Raw genomic sequence first — 20,973 nt, 5'->3', positions numbered from 1 at the left:
AATTCCTTTCCTTCCTCATATAACCATCAACAGCAATGGGCCTCTCTCATAGCTTGACAATTCCTGGGGGAAGGGGAGGGTGTTGCAACTTAGGATGGCCCTATGGTAAACCTATCATAGGGTTTTCTTGGCAAGACTGGTTCAGAAGACCGTGCCATTGCCTTCCCCTGAGGCTGAGAGAATGTGACTTTCCCAGGGTCACTCAGTGGGTTTTGTGGCCAAACAGGGAATTATATTCTGGTCTTCAGAATTGTAGTCCAAGATTCAAATCACTATGCCATGCTGGCTCTTGAAAGGGAGGATACAAAACTGCACAGGCAAAGTGTTAATACATCATCTACCCAGCAGGAGCTTGGCAATAGAAGCTAGCTTTGGTCGAACTAGCTCAGTATTTTTGATAAGGACTAATGGTGACCGTCTAAGGTTACAGGCAGGGGTTTCTCTAGCACTACTTGAAGATGCTACAGATTGAAACTGAGAACTTTTGTATACAAAGCAGGTGCCCTACCAATGGGCTGTGACACCTTCCTTCCTTCCTCTTCCCACTGTCCATGGAGCTTTAAAGAGCAGTTCTTTCAGGTATCAACTCAAGGCATGTTTGACAGAGCATAGTGTAAAAGTTTCACAGGCAGAATCACACTACATCCTTTCTGTCAAAACCAACTCTTTTCTGATGCTGCTGCTCATGGCCATTCAGGGGCTGCTGGAAACGGGATGATCAGAGCAGCGTCTGGGTATGCCTCATTTTTCATGGGTCATCAGATTATATGCCTGGCATGAGGCACTGTGGTATGAGAATGGGAAGGAGTGTCTTCCAAATTTATCCTTGGGTCTTTCTCCATCTCTAGCAATCAAGCAATTTAGCAGATGAAAAAACTTCAGCTTTGTCACTCCCTCGGGTATATACTAGCATATTATGGTTTTCAGCCAAAATGTGATTCTGAGAAAACATGCTTATAAGGAACAGATTTGTTGTTATGTGCCTTCAAGTCATTCCTGGCTTATGATAAAGTGAAAATATCATGGGGTTTTCTTGGCAAGATTTGTTCAGAAGTTTGTCATTGCCTTCTTCTGACAGAATGTGACATGCCCAAGATCACCCAGTGGGTTTTCATGGCTGAGCTAGGAATCAAACCCTGGTCTCCATAGTCATAATCCAACACTCAAACTACTATGCCATGGTAACACTCCTCAAGGAAAAGATACCCGTATAAAATAACAAAATGTTGCTACATTCAGGTAAAAGGTAACAACAAGTCCCTTCTACTCAGCTGCACTGAGGCATTAAGACATCTGGCAAGTAATAAACAGGTGCTAGTATTGTGCGATCCGTCTCTTTTGGAATATTGAGTTTTATAAAACATTATAATTCACAGATGTGTTTCTTGGCAGCATTAGTTGTGGAATGTCAGATTTATTCTGAACACATTCACCTGGCCCTTAATATCAGAGTTGCAGGAGAATGAAGTCATGCTTTTAATGTGACAGATCTTTAAACTAATTACAACACAAAACACTCTTTTGAAATAAAATATTAGGGATGGATCCAGAGATCAAATGGATTTTCCAGGCTCCTATTCCCACTACAACCCCTGCATCCCCCAAAGCCAGTCTGAAATGGTAATGGCATGGGATGGACCATGAGGGGGCTGGATGCGGAAGTTGAAGGAGCTTGTCTGAGTTCTTGTCCAAAACTGGAATTGCTTTCCCATAACACACAACTTTCTGGAAACCTACTCTTGGGTTTGCAAGGTACACTCTTGACTGAATCTTTTTATATATATACTGTTACTGCAATCTTAATGTTAATACTGAACAATGCACTAACACACATGACAACCAGGGTCTTCCTTTATATAAAACATTTATTATTACGTTGAACAAGGTTTCACAAAGTTATATTTAAAAACATATCTGAGTAACTTCACAAGTTTTGACAATTATGATCATGCTACAAAATTATACTGTATTAAAAAAAATATTGCCACCATGCTAGGTGCTTAAAAATGGCTCTCCAGTTGGGAGTTTGTTTTAGAAGCCTTGTCTTTAAGTGGAGCTGGACTGGTCCACAAATGAGAGCTGCCTCTTTTAACTGCCTTTTGAGAACTTAATATAAATTATGTGCAGTAGATACTTGCAGCCCAATGGACTAGAAAGCAAGTGAACCCACTTCCATTTTCTGTCAGTATGGTTTCAGTTTCTTAAACTCCCAATAAATAAGCTACCCATGAAAACATAGCAGGTAGCTGTGTTGGCCATACAGCAAAATACAGTACATCCAAAATCCACAAACAGCAATAACTTTATTGGACCAACCAAAATGCACAAAATATAGGAAGACAGCAGTTCAAGCTCAGAGCAATTCCTTTCAATTGTTTCCTTGGCTGTGTTGCCCTTTTCTCTGAGCAACCATACACCAACTGCTAACCATTCACTTTACTTTCCCCCAGCATCCAGTGCATAATTTTAAAGTGCAATTTTTAAAACCTTATTCCATTAATTTTGGCAAGTATACTTCTGATTTGTTCAGATTACATATAATCCATCCAACATGGAAAGAAACTGGCCATTCTTTTCATGCCAGATTTCTGCAGGGGGAGGTTTTTATATGCATGGAAAATAAAGATTGGAAATAATTTGACAGTGATGCTAAAGCAATCTGATGGTAGTCTGGAACAATGTTAAAGTCCTAGCTGTACCTGTTAGATAACAATTTCACTACCCTTCACTTGGAGATGTATATCTAATGGGGCCATGTTCTTCACATGATTGTGGATTGCACCTTAGATACTCTTTTAGGAAGTGCTGATCCAGTCATAAGAAAGAGAAGGGTCCCATGTAAAACTGAGTGGATGGGTGTAGGTACATGTGAACATGTGCACACAACTGGCGGAAAAAAACACTTTCCAACCATGTGTTCCATATGTCCATTCGTTCATTTGCACTTAAAATATGGTAAGGGGAAAAAAAGATACAGATGACATGCTGCAGAAATAGGAGGACCCATCTTTTCCTGTGATGTGTGGAACAGCCACAAGATACTGGTATACAAAAACTGTTGTGCTAAGTATCCACAAAACTATTAAATCACATCGTTTTCTCTACCAGGTCTATGCACATTCTTAAGAGCTTTCCTTATATAGGATGTTTAACACGCATTTGGGGAATTTCAAATACAGTACTTGATTGGTTTAGTAGCAACTTTCACTGCACAGTTGCCCCTCCTTTCTCACGGACTTGAGATCCGCGTTCTTGCTTATACACGGAGGGCCAACCTCTGTTAACTCCAATGGGGCATGCTCCCGTGGTGCACAACCCCACACTCACAGGGGCATGCCCCATTCCAGCCTATGGGGCTTGAATACATGCAAGTTTCCGTTTTTGGGATGGTGGTGTCCAGAACAGATCCCCTGCAAAAATGAGGGTCGACTGTACTTCACATTTTTAAAGGGGAATCATTCAAACCAAATTCCACCTGTTAAGGCTCTCTTCCTTTCTTTCTGAAGGTAGCTGAAATGGAGTGCTCCTCATGACATAATTATATTTGCACAGATGAAATTAACTATCAAGATGTAATTTAAACTGCCATGCTGTGTAGTCAGGGCCTGGGAAAGGATGTTTCTACAATGGCTATGAGACGTTACTAGACATTTCCTTGCATCAGTAGATATTGTGGTCTACGTGACATACTGTATTTTGAAGAAATCTTTGATCCATTACACTGGAAGTTTTTTCCCTTTCCTCTCACAAAAAAGCCTGTACATCTTTTTATTTTTTAAACACCTTTCATGGATCTGGAGAAAAAATATCTTGCTCATCTACCCAATTATTTTAGTTGTCACAGACTTATTTTAAGCTGAATATGCATCATATATGGACCTTTTCACCCATCTTGTTAACTTTATACATTTTTTCCTGAGCAGTAGTCAACCCCAACACAGTTCTTTTGGTTCCCCCTTTTCCTTCACATTGCAATAAATATATGGAAGGATACAAAGTACAATTCAGCATTATTTAAAAATGTAAAAATGTAAAGCCATTATTTTGGATAAAGAAGAGTGTATATGGAAAAGGATAATTAGTACTGAGAGAAAGCTCAAGTGAAATGAAATGCAAGTTTGGGTGTAGGGCCCCAGCACTATTGTTACACAACACTTCTCTACCTAAGTTAAACTTGCATTTTATAAATATCTTAATAGCAATCTGAATAACAAGACTAGCCAATGCATTTTTAAAGCCCTTTCTCTCCATTGTTTTAACCACGCTCAGGTTGCAAGACAAACAAAACACATGTTCTGTTTTTTGAAGTTATATAAAAGATTATGAACCATCTAGGGCTTCTGTTTTATCCCTTTGTTCTCTATCCCAGTTCTTTCTCAATTACTTATGGCAAAGATAGCAGGACTAACAGACCAGATGCAGACAGCTGAGCACAATGGTCATCTTTTCTATGAACAGTTGTTGCTTCAGCTCAAGCAACAAAAAGAAGCTGGACTGAGGAATAATTTGTCACTTTACAAGCTAATCTGCAAGAAACACCATCTGTCAGTAGGAGTTTAAGAATGTTACTTTGAGAAAGCTTAGCACCAAATCTTAAAGAAACCCACTTTGCTAATTAAAGAGCAGATCCATTTGTCGTGCATCTGTTACTCTTATCCCCCAAAATCTTACATCCTTCACAACATTCCACAAAGGCATACACAGAGATATTTTTCCATAAAGGCTACTACTTTGCAATTCTTTTCCTTCTAATAGCATATTTCCTTTTTTCTTTTTCTCCCCCTTCTTCTTTCTTGCTACAAGGGACTAAACACCTCTACTTCTTTGGAAAACTACGTAACCTCAGAATTCTAAAACTGAAAAAAATGTTTGGAAATTTAAAAAAAAGGATATTTTAGAAAGTTCACATTTGGTTAGCCATGTTCTCTACAGGGCTTCTATTATACCACTGTGCAAACATCGATCATATTCTTGCCTTGACAACAATTGTACAAATCACTACTTCATACATTTTACTAACCTTCCTTTTCATATGTTAGCTGGTGACATCAAACAGACAATAAGAAACTGACTATTTTAGAAAAGTTTACCTGTCTGAAAGCCTTGTATGTGGCGTTATTAGTAAGTTGTTTAGAACTGCAGCCTCAATAATGTCAAGCATAAAGCCTGATTTGTGATTATATCTTTCTTCAAAAATAACTAGTTTACTTACAAAGATTTGTAGAAATAATTATCATGAAATATAAATATATACTATAGGAGTAAATATTTTATGTCTTGGAAAAACAATTCAATCTCATGTACATGCTGCTAGCATAAGGGCAAAAAATTAATGCAAAAAAATTATTTTTGCATTTCAAATACAGTTTAATTCATTTATTTAAAATGATGCTTAGGCTGTTCCTTAGTGTAAAATTATTCCCTTAAAGGAAATCAAATAATATCACAAAAGTTAAAAAAAATTTAACCATAGCAGTAGTTAAATTCTAGATGAAAAACCAAAAACGGGATTATTGTTCAAAGGAACAAGTACAAAACCAGAAGGGAATTCTGTACTTAAAAGGATGATGAACTGCAAATGGACATGATTAACAGAAGATACTAACCACTGACAAATGTCTAGTAAACCAATGTTGAACAGTGTGGTAGAGTAATTAGATGTTGTACAACTGCCACATGGTAAGGTTTGTGATGGTGTAGAAAACCAAAGTACAACTAATATTCCACAGAGGATTAGAGTTCATGGGAAATAGTTGTGCAATTCATACAACCCTCATGGCCACTTCAGCCCAACACATGTCTACTCAGAAGCCCCACTGAAGTCAAAGGGACTTACCCTGAGGAAAATCTACATAGGATTGTAGCCTTGGTCACATCTCTTTGATTTTTCTTTATCACATATATTAACAACAAACCTGATTGTCAGAGCCAAATTAGTTAAGTGCAATAAAACTGGAGCAAAAGTTTGCCTCGATCAAACAATAATGCCTCTAAATGAAATGAAAGGATAAAGCTTCACTCCCCTTCCCTTCCTGCAGTTTTTTCATTCATCACTGGCTGAACCCTCAAACTGAAGCTTATTCTCTTATGCCTCTTTAGACAGCTGCTAGCCCTCCTTAGGTTACTCAAATTCCAGAATGATGAAAAACTCATCAACAGCACAAGCCTTTGTTTGGCCTGAGAGTCTCTTGTTCTTTAAATTATGTGAATTACTCAAGTAGCATATCAAATCAAACTAGTGTTTCTGAAAGAAGTGCTTTAGCTACAACAAACTTACTGCCTTTGCTCTTGCACCTAATTCTATATAGTAAGATGCCTCCAGCAAGTCAAATTTTAAAGAGCCCAATGCAGCTTAATATGGTACATTGCAGGCTCTTTGCTAGTGACATATTTTGCTTTTAATCCATTCCATAAACCTCATATCTTTATAGGTAAAATAAACTGAAAAGACTACATTTGCAATTAGCAGAGCAGATAGGAGGAAAAGTATAAGACACCCTGACAAACATTTAAGCACATCAAGCTTCAGGGTTTTTTTTTCCTTCAGAAAGGCAATACCAAAAAGAAGTACCTGGTATAAAGAGTCTTAATATAAAAAATTGTTTCTTTCACCCCTACTTTAAAAAATCTAAGTAAACATACTAATAGCTAGTTTTCAAATCAACAGGTATTCACAAAAACCACACATTAAATAAAAAAGTAAAAAATAAAAACAACAGATGCTCCACATAACTGGCATTCTCATTTTGGTAAGTAACTCTTTGGGTGAGAAAGGAGAACATAAAAATAAGTCAATTAAAATTGTTGCCCAAATTTTTCTTCAAAGTCATGTTTATATAAAAGCTTCATTTAGTGTATAATGCTGGCGATACATCAATAATTTAAGGGAAAGGGGGGAAAGTTCTGCTAGTTTTCTCCTTCTTCGCCTTCTTCTTGCTTAATAACTGGAATACCTAAAAATTAAAGGGGAGAGATTTTTTTTTAAATCACTAGTAAAATTTCAGAGAAGAACAGTACAAATAGTAAAACTAATGCTCAAAAACTCAGTTCAAAATTAACTATATGCTAACAAGTAAATGGACTGACTAACACATACGTGGAACATCACACAATATTACAGCAACAGAGAAATTCAGAATTGAGGTGCAGTGCTACAGGCAAGAAACAGTTTGAAAGAAATGACAGAGAAAAATTCCAATGTGCCCCCAATTAAATCTGTTAAGAGAAAAATGACAATAAATTGTTTTCTCTGCCTCGGCTGCTAAATGCCAGCCAGCTTCTAGTCAACTCTCACCATCAAGTTTTTTCAGTCTGGGCACTCGCTTGGTTGCTTCTTCAATCCAAGCAGTCTGTGAATCAGCTGAGTATTTCTCTTCCAATGGATTACCTACAAACACCAGATCCTCCAACAATGGCAAGTCGGCCAGCCTCACAAACTCTGCTGTTACCACAGAAAGAGACAGTTGAAGGTTAAGAAATTAAAAATAAATCCAGAAGTGAATAAATGCTCCTCTTGAAGACTAAAAGGCTACTATCAGATCCTGAGTGAAGCATATTGTCTGTATAATATCTGACTAACACAAGGCTGGAAAGCATACACTGAAACCAGAAATGCTATCCTTTATATATGATTACATATCAGCAGTCTTGAATCTTGAGCTGGGAGAAAGGTGGGATAGCAAGCAAACAAAACAAATAAATAAACCAACCAGAGGTTAACATTCAAAGGTGTTGGTGGATGATTTGGCTACACAGGAAGGCAGTGGTCAATTTGCTTTGGACTGGAGCGTTGCTAGATCTAGAATTGGATGAATCCACACTACAGAAAAAATCCAGTTTGAAACCACTTTAACTGCCAAGGCTCAATGTTATGGAATTCTGGGAACTGTAGTTTTGTGAGACATTTAGCCGCCTCTGTTGGCGAGCTCTGGTGCCACACCAAACTACAATTCCCATAATTCCATAATATTGAGCCATGGCAGTTCAAGTGGTTTCAAAGTGAATTATTTATGCAGTGCGGATGCGGCCTCTGTCATAGATTTATTTAAGCACAGTTGAAGCTTTCAGTGACTAGTTAACCACCATCAGCATGGACACAAGTGGCACAGGTATTTATGTTCTCATAACCTCCAGTTTAGACTACTGTAATGTATAGTATATGGAGCTTCCTTAATGACTGCACAGAAATTTCATTTAATCTAAGACAGAGCTAGGATATTGACTGAACAAGCAATAGCAATGTATCCTGCCAGTTTTACTACATGCATGTCCATTTGTGAACAAATTCTGTTTTATTGCTTATTGTTAAGGCTCCAAATGGCATGAGGCCTGAACTATGTTCTCGAACACATTTTTAATCTATGGTCCTCCCTGGATCACCTTCTTTCATAACCAAAGAGAGTTTTTGTCTCTAGAAGTTTCTCCCACAGGAGACTCATCTAGCACTATTCTTGTCTTTTAATCTTGTTTCAATTTTTCCAGATTTTATGCATGTTAAAGCCTGTTCTTGTAATTTTATTCCTTTACTGTTCTGGTATTTTTACTGATGCATGATTTTAAAACTATTTTACAAGCATACCTCAGTTAACAATGCCTCTGACAGAGAATCTCCTTTTTACAAGGCTTTCTATGCTTGCCCAGTCCCTTTTTCCCCTCCTCTGTCTAGCTGGAAGCATTTTTTCTTCATCGGGACTGGGAGGATGGTGAAGGAAGGCTGGAGCAACACAGATCACAATCATGTGTGCCTGCCTGCAACAGGCAAGATAAACAGCACTTTCTTCCACGGTTCTTTACTGATCATGTATGAATATTGCATTTTGCAAAATAACTTCAAATTGTCTCTAAGAGATTCAAAATGTTTTTTTAAACTTATGCAAGGCTTACCTGACCTGCTTGTTTCCTGTGTGCATAATGTTAGTTTTGAATAAACAGTGCGCGGACACATATTCCAACTGCTCTTTTATGTGTGTAGTATAGGAATTTATCCCTATTCTTTCCATATTATTTCTGTCTCCAGTAAAAAAAATTCTGTTACAGAAGTAATGCCCAGGAAAACATCTACTTTGCTAACTGAGGTACACCTATATGTGATTTATTGGCCAATTTGGGAACATCAGTGTTAAAGGGATGTGTATACATATTTCAAAATACATAATCCTACCAACTTCAGAAAACAATTTCTCACTAACCTAAAAAGCTTGGTACAATTTCACTAAACATTACCAAGATGTTTCACAATGATTCAGGCTTACCCCAGTCTTTCACCAGATTATTGGACATGTAGAGAATTTTCAGCTTTTTCATTACTTGCAGCCCTTTCAATTTCTCAATCAGGTTGTATGAAATCCAGAGTTCCTCTAAAGTATCACCAATTGCTTCCTAAAACACACGAATACTTCAGAAAAGAATGCTCTGTACTCTTGTATTATTGTGTAAATTGTTGCTGGACCCCTACCAAGTACATAAAAAATACAAAAAGAATACATCTGCAGTCTTTACTTTTCTGTTAGGAAGTTGCAAATTGAAACAAGCCAACACTTATATTTTTTGAACACTGTGAACAAGGATATGATGCTTACTAGGTCTGCAATAGTAGTATAAGCATTGCCCATCTTACTTACATACCAGCCCATTGAGATTCTTTATGTTGTTTCTCCCCAATGATAAAATCCGCAGGTTTTCTGCAACAGAAATAATGTGGTTTTTAAAAAATTTTCTACAGTATTGATCATTTACATAATGTGGAAATTTAAAATCGTGATAAGCAATACCCAGGAATGATTTTATTGACCCAGCTGTGTCACAAAGGGAAAAGGATGTAATCAAAGCAGAGAGAGGAAACAGATGGTCCCCCACTAAGCGGATGCTGCTCAGAACCATCCCACAGGGTTGCTCTAACCACATAAAGTTCCTGTCACCTGTATGCCTTAGCCATGCCGTGAGCTATCACCACAGCCTTCCCTACTTCAGCACAGTAACAGAAGCGTGCAACAATCAGTTCAGCATATGAACACTACAAAGAACCAGCTGCCCATGTGGTTACAACCACTGTGAAAGATACTTTTCAAATTAATTGCAAAGTAGTCAAATTTCCCTCCAAGTAGTATAAAGAATGAGTATACTAAATAATTTACCAGTTAACCAGTTCCCTTTTCAGTGCTACCAAAAAATATTGGTCTCCGTGGTTATCAAATAATGGATGCTGCAGAAATCACGATTTTGTCAAAAGAACAGCACACAGGTATGATATAGACCTAGAATATACCTGTCTGCAAGTTTGGGATAGTCAAACTGATTTACTGGTAGCATGGGATCTTACCAGAGATGTGACTGTCAACAACTGTATGTGTATGCATACAGTTCACAAACATGCAAACAAGTTATGAACCAGTAGAGACGGTAGCAAGCAAATTTTTAACTTCCAATCACTAGGCACATATAATTATTTCAGGCTTCTAAACCAATTAACAGTATAAGTAAAGGGGATCCCCTAAAATGCTATTGTTTATTTAGTGTTTTTTAAATATTTTTATTAAAATGTAAGACAATAGTTTTAAATACCCAAGCAAAACATGTAACAACTTTTGCCAAAAGTATCAGCAGCCTTCCTAGGAACTTTTTAAGAAGCTAGTCCTTAACGTTCCTTGGTACTAATGACCAGGGACCAGTCTCCAAGACATTTTTTTCATATACAGTATCTCCATGTTGCAACAGAGCTACTGGTGTTCACATAATTAATGAATGGAAATCAAGCTTAATAAATTTACCATAATTATGATTATACTAAATGCCTTGCAAACTGCATGTTAGATTATACATTAATATTAATCTGTTTTTCCTCAGTAAGAGGGAGGTCTGTTGATCTTTTTTCTGCACAACAAGTTGCAATTTCCAAGCAAGCTGCCAGAAAAAAATGCGAGTAATTTATTATTATTTTATTTGTAAATTGCTAGCAGTCACATAACTGGGGATATTTAGTACACTTTTGTTCAGTAATATTTAGTGGCTTCTCCAATCTTTTTGTGTTCAAGCCTTGATGTTAAAAACAAGATTAATTAAAAATGTAAATGTAGAGTTTGTTCATATACTACTTTGAAAAATAAGATCTTCCTTATCCCTTAATGCAGAATAAAATGAACAGGATAAAAATGAAACTAATAAAACAGGATGAGTGGTTATACCCAATGACAAGTCTTGCTCCTAATTTCACAGCTTATAGAGATGCCAGGGTGAAGTAGTTTTAGAACAAGCACAATGGAGAAACAGAGAAGAATACAGCTAGAATGCTTTCATACAGCACTTACTTAGTGCGTTCAAGTTGGCAATTTTTTCAATGCAGTTTGTAGATAAGGATAGCTTCCTTGAAATGAAAAACAAAAGAAAAGAAAAATGTTTAACAAAAAACCCTTTAAGATGACTGAAGTAGTAAAGTTCTCTTTATAATGAACTATTGTTATTGTTGTATCCAGGGTAGCCTTGCCATAGAACATTGTACAATAATAACAAAAATCCAAAACAGCGACACCTCTGTTTTACCAACAAAATGCATAATACACATGTTGCAAGCTTGCTGTATGCCTTCAAGTCGTTTTTGATTTATGGTGACCCTAAGGTGAACTTTTCATGGGGTTTCTAAGGCTGAGTGTCTGTGACTTATCCAAGATCACCCAGTGTGTTTCCATGGCCAAGTAGGGATTAATCGTTCATTAATTATAATGAATTATTTGCTCATAATTAAAATTTGCTCATAATACTACATCTCCCTACACAGAACTCATTTAACTTCAGATTTATGCTAAGCTTCCACAGTTAGTCACAAAATGACTCACCACCTGCTGAACTATGGCAAGTCTTTATCCAGCTCATAATAAGCTACATATGGAAAAAACCAATTCAGGTTCCATGACCTGGAGATCTGAATGTGCAAAAAAATTGATCGATAAAATCATTTTTGAAAATAATGACAGTTTTTTATTCCAAGTATATTTTGCAGGTCTGAACAAATTACAAATGTTGCTCTGGCTCTACAGAGCAAGAGCTTCATTCTGATTAATGTAACTATGGCAGGATACAAACCGCCGCTTTGCGGCGCTTCCCCGCCGCCGCCGTTTGCTCCATGCGGGAGCTGCAGCAGCCAAACCGCGCGGCTCCCGCGCGGAGCAAAAAAGAAGCTCCATTTCGGAGCTTCTTCTTGCGGCGCACTGATGACGTCGCGAAGCGCCGCTGGCGCATTCACGACGTCATAGGTGCCGCGACACGTCTGGACGCTATGCGTCCAGTACGTAAAGATGGCGGCGCCCATGTGGAAGGGGCGCCATCATCTTGTACGTATAGGATACGTACTAGGGTTAGGGGGGTGCGGAAGCACCGCCCCTTCCTAACCCTAGTACGTATCCTATATGTACTATATGGCGGTTTGTATCCCGCCTATGATTTGAAATGATGTCTAAATTAAGTCTATGTGAATATAGGTGATTATGTGGCTGAAAAGAAAGAGCTTACAAAGCAGAACTGTATGTGGGAGAACAAGGAAGGTTTTACAAATATGTTTACATGCTGGAACAAAGACAAAAAGCCTTGCTTAGAGTTACTGGAGATAAAGAGGAAAGACACTCTCATAAAAATTCTAAATAAGAAGGCAGCAGGAGTAGAAAGATAAATAAATAGGACAGAGAGAGGAAGATGGATTCTCCTCTGTCTTCTAATGTACAGAACCTACTCGCAGTTAACAAGTGTGGAAAGAGATGCATCCATCTTCTCTATAGGAGGAATCTGGGCATAAAGCTTCACTTCCTTGGCCTCTGATGGCTTCTGACCATTTTTTTCTTCCTAAGGAAAAGGCAAAGCAAGAAAAGAGGATAATCTATTTAATTTAAAATTATATGAACATTCAATCCACTATACAATGGACCCTTGGGGCTTTGGCTCCAGGACCCTCCACGGATACCAAAAAACCCCATATACTGAAGTCAGTATTTAAAATGTAAAATTCCCTGTGATCAACTGCAGCCAGGTTGAGAAGTCTCAGGGCAGTAGCTGAGACTGAGCAGCAAGACTGAACACCAGGCACACGTTCTTCCTGATTTGGCAATTCTGTTCTTTCCTTCAAAAGGTGGAAGGGGTGGCTGGTGTACTCCTAGGAGGAAGCAAGAAGAATGTGTGCCAGGTGCTTACTACTGCCACTGCCCCTCCCAATGGAAGTCCATCCCAGGAGATAGTTAACAGGATAGGGAGAAGCAGCAAGAGTCTGGTGCTTGGTGCCGCCACCTCCCTTACACTTTACGTTGTTGCACGCAGGCAGGTTTTTGGAACTTTAGGCACAGCATATACAGTACTGGCCAACATCATCCTGGGATCGACTTCCATCATCCAAGGAGGGGAAGCAGTGGTGACAAGTACTGAGTGCTATGTGATTGTCACTTCTCCCTCCCGTGTCAAACCTTCTTGTAACATGTATTTGAAAAAGGTTGGTACAAAGTACTGTACTTCTGGAGATCCACTTTCAGTTACCACTGATTTAATATTAAGGGAAAAACCAAAATAGTACAATGAAATGATTAACAGCATGATTATATACTATCTATCTTTTGGAACAGAAGCTTCTACTGCTTTAGCCATATTCAGACATGTATTCTACTAATATGAATTACAGGTAAATATTTTTTGGAACCTATGATCAGAATACTATTAGCCCATGCATGTATACCTCAGTTAACAAGTAAATGTGTTCCTAGGGATTACCTCTTTAGCAGAAAATTTGGTAGGAAGAACATGGAAAGAAATGGGATAAGTCTCTATGATGTAAAAAGCAATAGCAGTTCAATGTGTTTCAGCATACATTTTGTCCCACACTAACAATATGCACATGTGAAATGAAATTACAGGGTCTCATAAGGCTTGCCCAATTAAGACATTGTGAACCTTCTGGAAACCATCTGAAAGCTTCTTCCAAAATGCATCCAGGGATGAGGTCCTCTCCCCTTTCACCAGCCTCTGCTTTTCTTATGATTTCCATTTTTGCGACTAAAGATGCTAGGGGTAGCTGGTGAGGTAAGTTTATCTGATTTCCCCTTTTCTCTCTGTTTTGTTTATACATACTTAGTAAGGAGTTCTCAGGACAGCTGTTATTTACTTTGCTTGTACTAGGCAGGCACACGTCTACAGTAGAACTGCTGAATTAGAATTACATTTTCACCCAGCTCAAGCTTCACTGCATTCTTTACAGCAGCCATGCTGCTGCAAACCAATGCCAAGTATCCATTTCTCCATTCTTTCACCAATCACCCAATGCTGATGCTGCTAAAAAAAATTCCAGCTAGTCAGAAGATGAGGGAGAAAAGAAAGTGGGGCTAAGTGGACCTAAAAAGAACTTTGTAAAAAGGAGGTTCCTTGCCAGAGACTCTGTTAACTGGGTATGCCTGTATTCTAATCCGATGCCCGTTTCCCTGCTCCTTTTATCAATCCCCCTCCCATAATTAACCATTACACTGGATGTCAGACTCTAATTGAATCTGTCATAAGTTGTGTTTATGTATTAATTTGTTATATTGGATAATGTAGTAGTTTGTAAGTTTTAGTGTGTGTAACTTTTGTTGTTGAAGAATGGCAGGCAGCATCCAACTGGTGCAGAAGGAAGATTGTTGCCTGAAACTGGAAGGTTTCCTTTGATCAGATCTTTCTCAGGGGAAAGGAAAAACAGAGGCAAGACTGAAAGTTATGAAGGGCTGGACGGACTGGGCAAACGTGATTGGAAAGGGCAGATACGTTTAAATTTGCAAAAAAATCAAAGTAAAGCCCGCAAAATGTTATGGCGGGAAATTGTTAATTTTATGCTAATATTTGTGGATGATGGCTGTTCTATCTACAAATGTTGATAACACTTAGGGTTACTGGAATAAAGTTCTTGCTGTTTGAAATGCAGAAGGCTGGTTCTCTGAACTGGAGCAGGGGAGGCAGTTCTTGACACTGCCTAGATAACATAGGCCCAAACCATCTGGAGTCATAGTTTCCCACCCCTGCTTTGAGTGTTTATACCATTTTTAAAATGTGGTTATAATACTTGTTACTGCAAGCCAGCCTGTTACACCTTGTTTGCACTGACTAAATGCTACATTGTACAAGTAAACAAAGCTTCTCAAAGGATGAAAATACTTTTAAGTTAGAAGGGAAAAAATAATAGAAACTGATGAAAGTAATGCAGAACTGCAAAATTAAGAAATTTTTATTCATGTAGCACAGTTGTACTTGTCTTCATTTTTGTCTTCAGAAAAAGAATTGACTTCATCACAATTAGACTAAAAGGCTAATTATATAAGAAAGGCATGACAGCTGGCAAAGGATCTGTCAAATACTTAAGTAGCAGACTGAAGTAAACACATTTTCCTTAATTACATCAGTCTTTACATGGGCTCTTCATTGCATCAACCACAAGCCTCTAATCTTTGCTTTTAAGAATTTCTACCTCCCTGTCCTGGATAAGTTTCTCTCATGTCTCCTCCTGCGCTTCTCCTCTACCCTGAATTTTTAACTAAGATTATTTCCTACACTGATCTTTATGTCCTGCTAACATACTATAAAACATGTTTGGATAAATTTTCCCCTATTATTAAAGCAATTTCACTCCTTTCTTCTGTACTCACTTTTGCAACAAAGCCTGTCCACTTTCCCTTAGCCAACCTTGAAACATGGATTTCTGTCCCTAAGCCTTCAATGAGTCTGTCTGTCTCTGCACAGAACAACATTCAGCATGTTATTGATCAGTGGATATTAACCAGGTGAAGCAACAGCTTATTGCAAGGCTTTGCTTCAGTTCTGTGTTCTTTATAAACAGCTGATTCCAGTACTGAAAGGAAAAAAAATTGACAAAAGCCTCGTTCTTGACAAAAAAAAAAATCCATGTGATTACATATACATGCACAAGCAAGTTCTACTTACCCATCTGGCTAGAGCTTCTTTAATAGTTGTTGCTTTTGCCTAATGAAATAAAAACATGAAAATATATTTTAATGGATTCAGAGCCAACTAATAGCTTTCTGGCTTAGAAGTACTTAATAAATTATTTTTAAAACATTTAAATGCATTTACATGCCACAAAATAGAGATATGATTGTCAAGGAAGGGGACAAATTCTTAAATTATTTAACAGCCTGATAAAAAATAAGATAGCATTTTATGTTAAAACACAAATGCTTTCCTGAAACAAATTTTCAGTAAACTTGAGAAAATAAAATACTCTTCATCACATAATACATCATAGTAAAATTGGAAGATCCAGGTTTATAAAGACAAACGCATAACTAATTCAGTGACATGCTGACAGACTCCTTGCTGTTAATTCTTAATATTACATGCAAAGTTTTGGTAGCTCTACTTTAATAATAATAATAATTTGTTTTATTTATATACCGCTATTCCAAAGATCATAGCGGTGAACAGCAAGTAAGCTAATTAGCAAGTAATAATAATAATTTAAAGACTGAGCCTAGCCCACAGGACTACAATAGGGCAAAAGTATTCCTCCACCAGCATGGGATTCCTCATCTACTTCAGTGGTCTTCAGTATGCCAGCTGAAAACTCTGCAGGTTTAGATCTATTGCTGGGGCTGACATAGGGTGATCAAGGGGTGGTAATGGATCAAATGAACCAAGATCCCTTCACTTTCAAGAAGTCTGGACTTCAGCATCTCACTTGTATCATCCTTAAACACTGGCTCTGTTGGGTAAAAGACTGTCCAAATTGTAATCAAAAAAGTAACTTTTACAAACAGGTGATGGTGCATTACTTGATTCCCCACCACACTTTGAAATGCTTTTCTCAGTAACAAGCTCAGAGGACCGGAAGGGTGACTGTGCAATGAATGCCACTGCAGCTCTTTGAAAGCTGTAAGTTTACCTTCCTCTCAGATTCACGTAACAGATTAAGAATTTTCTATTTAAACATATTATTGAGTCTGCAACTCTAAAATTTGTTCACCATACATGAAAACAGATATTCAACAATAGCACAGTCTCTAAAAAAAACTTAAGAGGACTGTAAAAATCAATTAATGTGGCTGGTGACTTTGTTCTTTGTGTTTTAAAACAAAAGGGATAAACATCATTTGTCCAAACAACTTGAATATCTATAGTTGAACATTTACTCTCCCTCCCCCATTTTCATTAAATATTCTGTACACCACAGAGCACTGGGGAAGCTTTGGGTTAAAACCTAACCAATTAAACCCCAAGGCAGATTCATGCTCTTCACTGTGCCCCACTGTTCAAAATATACCTGGCCAAAGGGAGGGTATTACAGTAAAATGAAAAACTCCATAGGGTACAAAGTAAAGGAAGCAAGCAAAAGCCACAAAAGCATCACATGCTTACATTTATCATGTTAATGCATATTAAAGTTACAGGCAAATGTTGTGGAAATAACCATTTCAATCAAACTCACTAATGCAGATTTTGTATTTAGGACAATCTTCCAAATATTTACCATTCTAACGAAGGTGACTTCTGACAGTCAGATGACTCCTAGATAATATGTTGTGCTGACCATTCAGTTCTCTCTTCCCATGAGTATCATCCCTATATAGAAAACAGTTGGGATTACCTCAAATTGCATCAGACTTCAGCCATCACACAGGTGATCTCTATGTCAAATTCAAGAGAAACAAGACTGTGTTGTTCTATAGTAGGAGTAAGAAAACATCCAAGTAGTAAATGCAAAATAATAATAACAATAACAATAAAAATCCCTTTTTCCAAGGCAGAACCAAAAGTCTACGTACCAGAAGCAGGTGTAAAAAGCATCTACTCACAGTGAGTAACTTCCATGTCCAAAAGTTCATTCCAAATATGTACTAGAATTGAGCAGTCTGCCTAGAAAAAATTCCACTATGAGTTACCCCCAATTTCTTTCATTTCAGCAATATAAATTGTGGAGAGGGGGTTAATTTGTTGATCTACTGCCAAATATGCAGAGATCTTCCAGTATACCGTGGAGTAAGTTCCACTTGCTCCCACCCAACTGTACCTACTCTGGCTTACTTCTTTGGATTCAACATAATCCTCATGCGGACAAAAAGATTCCTTGTGTCAGTGGGAGGTTTTTGTGCTACTGGAGCTTTTCTACTGGATTAACACAGGAGGGGACTCTTGACAACCCCATCTCTCACATCAGGCTGTGATTCCTGCAAATCTGCACTGGAGTAGTAGTATTGGAGGACCTTCTGGAGCAGTGAGAAAAGTGGCACAGCGGCTGCCAAGGCCAAAACAGATTGAGCTTTCTTTCCAACTGGCTTTGTGTCTGTGTGTGTTTACATTTTTTTTCTATACTCACACTGTTTTAAATAAATTCAAAACTATATCATGCATCCGATTAAAATGGGCTTTGGCTCACAAGACCTTGTGCTCCAATGTCCTTATTGATCTCTCAAGTGCCACTATGTTATTTCAGCCATCCCTCAATTCTCTTGAAGAGTAGAAATGTGGCGGATCTCCTCCAGCAGGTCCTTCCACAACTTGGGACCTTTGGGCGGCTGAGGTTAGCCTAGCTCTTTCTGGCTGAAGCAGGTCCTTCTTGGAGGGCCTCAATCTGCGGGAGGACAGTAGGGAAGAAGGCGTTCCCTGAAGGATTCTGGACTCTGAAGCCCCCATGGCATGTTCCAGGAACAGGCAGAAGCAGGAAAGGAGGCTCCTCTGTGCCGCACTGCCCTCCGTCTCCTCTTTGTCCGGAGGAGCACCAAGGGGAACAACATCACGCTCCTTGACATTTCAAAGCACTTGTCCTGAAACCCTGGGAAATCTAAGAATGAGCTGAGTTTTTATCTGGTCCGAAGGGAGGAAACAGGCTGCAAGTCAAACTGCAAGGAAAGGCACGGGCTGCTGCTACTGTTATGTTCCTGGCAAGAGGCCTTTCGTCTCCTGCCGTAAAAAGAGAGCTGGAGCTATGGCCAGACCCTTCAGACCCACTGCAGCGCCTCTTGAATGAAGCCAAGGGCGGAATAGATGGCCAGAATAAGCAGGCTTCCGTCTGGCTTCCAGGGGGGCCTTTAGACGAGGCTGGCCTTGGAAGTGGCTGGAGACCCCCCTCAGGGCCCCGGCTGAAGGGAGGGAAGCCCCACTGAAAAGGGCTGGGCTCTCCTCTTCTTCCCGCAGAGTCTAAGGGGCGCCCTTTCCAGACCCTGGCCTTAAGGGCAGCTATCAAGGCCCCGCGGCCAAATCCATTGGCTCATGTCCTCCATGTTCCTGGAATGTCCTCCATTTTGAGCTGGACTAAGGAGCACGAGTTCACATTCCTATGCCCTCCATGTTTACTGAGTGCCCCCATTCTGAGCAGGGACGAGCAGCACGGCTTCTAGTGGCTCTTACACGTGGAAAGGCCCTCCATTTTGCGGTGCCTGGTGGGCCGTCCCAGCAAAATGGAGCCCCGAAAGCCGTCCCGGGCTCCCTCCCATCCCTTCCCAGCCCCGGGGCCCCTCCTTCCCTCCGTCTGGCCTCCGCCGCCTTCCCCAAGCGCCCTCTCACCGCTAGCGCCATCCTGGTTGCTACCGCCTCCCGCTTCGGTTGCTAGGGCACGCCAAGCCAGTGCGCATGCGCACCTGAGGGGAGGACCATAGAGCCTCACCTGGAAGGGAACCAGAGAGGCCTCACTTCCGGAAACCTCGCCCCTGACCATAGAGAGGAAGGGGAAAGAAAGGTAACCCCGCCATTTCCGGTCATGTCAAGCAGTGGTGGAAAGAGAAGGAGGCACAGATTCTCAGTCTCACCCACAACGCAAGTGGCCCAAAACACACTGCGGAAGTAACAATCCAGTTTGAGACCGCTTTAACTGCCCTGGCTCACTGCTAGGGAATTCTGGGAAATGTAGTTTTGTGAGACATTTAGCCTTCTCTCTCTTTCTCTGGTGCCACAATAGACTACAATTCTCAGGATTCCTTAGCACTGAGCCAAGGCAGTTAACGCGACCCCAAACTGGACTATTTCTGCAGTGTGTTTTGAAGCAAAGTATTTCCCAAACTTTGGCCCTCCGTGGGTTTTTTTGTTTGGACTCCAACTCCCAGAAGCCCTTGTTGTAGATTTCTTTTCCTTAGAGAGACCCTGGAGTCATGACTGAAAAGGAAACATAGTTTATTTAGCTTCAGTGTCCCCAGAAGGAAACACACTCATCTCCCCATATTTGCTGCTTTGATATTTGCGGCTTTATTAATGGACTTGATTGATATGTTCTCTCTAGGAACATCTAGGTCCTCCAGTGCAACTCTATGGTCAACTTTAAGATACAGATTTCTAGAGAGAATACTCCACTAGGCCTCTGTAGCTCCTCCAGTGCAGTCCTATGGTCTGTGTCCTTCGGACGTTGACCAAAGTTTCACCGGAGGACCTAGAGATCCCTAGAGAGGTGTCCTCTCAGGCCAAAACATTGTGTTTTAGTTATGTGTGGTTTTTCCATATTCACGGGGGTCTTGTGCCTCTAACCCTAGTGAATATGGAGGGACGAGTGTACATCCAAATTTCTGGAGCCCAGATCCCCCAAAGAATCAGCCCTTTATAGTTCCTTTAACAAAGAAAACTACAAATCACATTTCATGAGTTACATTTGAATTAAACATTTATACTCCTGTGTATTCATTGGATGTCCTATCATACATCTCTGTCCCTCGTGGTACCCATCAATCAATTGTCTATATTGTCCCCAAAGCCTCTATGCAGTATTAAGTCAAAGGCTTTCATGGACGGCATCGATAGTTTTTTGTGGGTTTTCCAGGCTATGTGGCCATGTCCTAAAAGAGTTTATTCCTGATGTTTCACCAGCATCTGTTCTCTGAAGATGCCAGCCACAGATGCTGGCAAAACGTCAGGAATAAACTCTTCTAGAACATGGCCACATAGCCCGAAAAACCCACAAAAAAACTATGTCTATGCAGTACTTCCTTTTATTTGGATTCGAATCTTAAGTTTGAGACTAAAAGAAAGAAGCTGGTAGTATGA

General features: G+C 39.4%; 2 protein-coding genes and 1 long non-coding RNA gene across 7 annotated transcripts in view; 2 read left to right on the top strand and 1 right to left on the bottom strand.

Moving 5' to 3' along the window:
* The window catches only part of MIDEAS (mitotic deacetylase associated SANT domain protein), a 75,654-nt gene extending 64,719 nt beyond the window's left edge, over positions 1–10,935 (top strand). The window contains exon 14 of the transcript XR_016280965.1: positions 10,843–10,935. The gene's annotated coding sequence lies outside the window, so the exon portion shown is untranslated. The remainder of the gene's footprint in view (positions 1–10,842) is intronic.
* Positions 1,848–19,583, bottom strand: DNAL1 (dynein axonemal light chain 1). 5 transcript variants are annotated; one of them, XM_089521849.1, is made up of 10 exons: positions 19,510–19,553; positions 17,772–17,858; positions 17,477–17,568; positions 15,934–15,972; positions 12,719–12,828; positions 11,304–11,359; positions 9,625–9,680; positions 9,252–9,378; positions 7,295–7,441; positions 1,848–6,953 (listed from the first exon to the last, which is right to left on the bottom strand). In XM_089521849.1, exons 3-10 carry the CDS (start codon positions 17,477–17,479, stop codon positions 6,907–6,909), a joined length of 585 nt encoding a protein of 194 aa, XP_089377975.1. In that variant the 5' UTR covers positions 17,480–17,568; positions 17,772–17,858; positions 19,510–19,553; the 3' UTR covers positions 1,848–6,906. The 5 variants fall into 5 exon arrangements, with proteins under 5 accessions (XP_089377975.1, XP_089377976.1, XP_089377974.1 ...); XM_089521850.1 differs by having other exon boundaries at positions 17,802–17,858; XM_089521848.1 differs by having other exon boundaries at positions 17,772–17,862; positions 19,510–19,525.
* LOC149314748 (uncharacterized) lies at positions 13,881–18,082 on the top strand. Its single transcript, XR_016280966.1, has 3 exons — positions 13,881–14,049; positions 17,750–17,802; positions 17,910–18,082. It is a non-coding gene; the product is annotated as an uncharacterized LOC149314748 (long non-coding RNA).
* Positions 19,584–20,973: the final 1,390 nt, after the last annotated feature.

The sequence above is a fragment of the Sceloporus occidentalis genome, unplaced genomic scaffold (genome assembly GCF_023333645.1).
Source record: "Sceloporus occidentalis isolate IW3139 unplaced genomic scaffold, rSceOcc1.0.p SCAF_4, whole genome shotgun sequence".
NCBI classification, from domain to species: Eukaryota; Metazoa; Chordata; class Lepidosauria; order Squamata; family Phrynosomatidae; genus Sceloporus; species Sceloporus occidentalis.
Note: the sequence above shows the minus strand (reverse complement) of the source record. Positions and strands in the feature narration are given on the sequence as shown.

What these genes read in the sequence shown, in the direction of transcription:
- DNAL1 (XM_089521847.1), bottom strand. An exon ending in TCCACACTTGTTAACTGCGA is followed by an intron (nt 11,360 to 12,718) that starts GTAGGTTCTGTA and finishes TTTCATTTCAAG; the next exon opens with GAAGCTATCCTTATCTACAA. An exon ending in TGCCAACTTGAACGCACTAA is followed by an intron (nt 9,681 to 11,303) that starts GTAAGTGCTGTA and finishes TTTCTGTTGCAG; the next exon opens with AAAACCTGCGGATTTTATCA.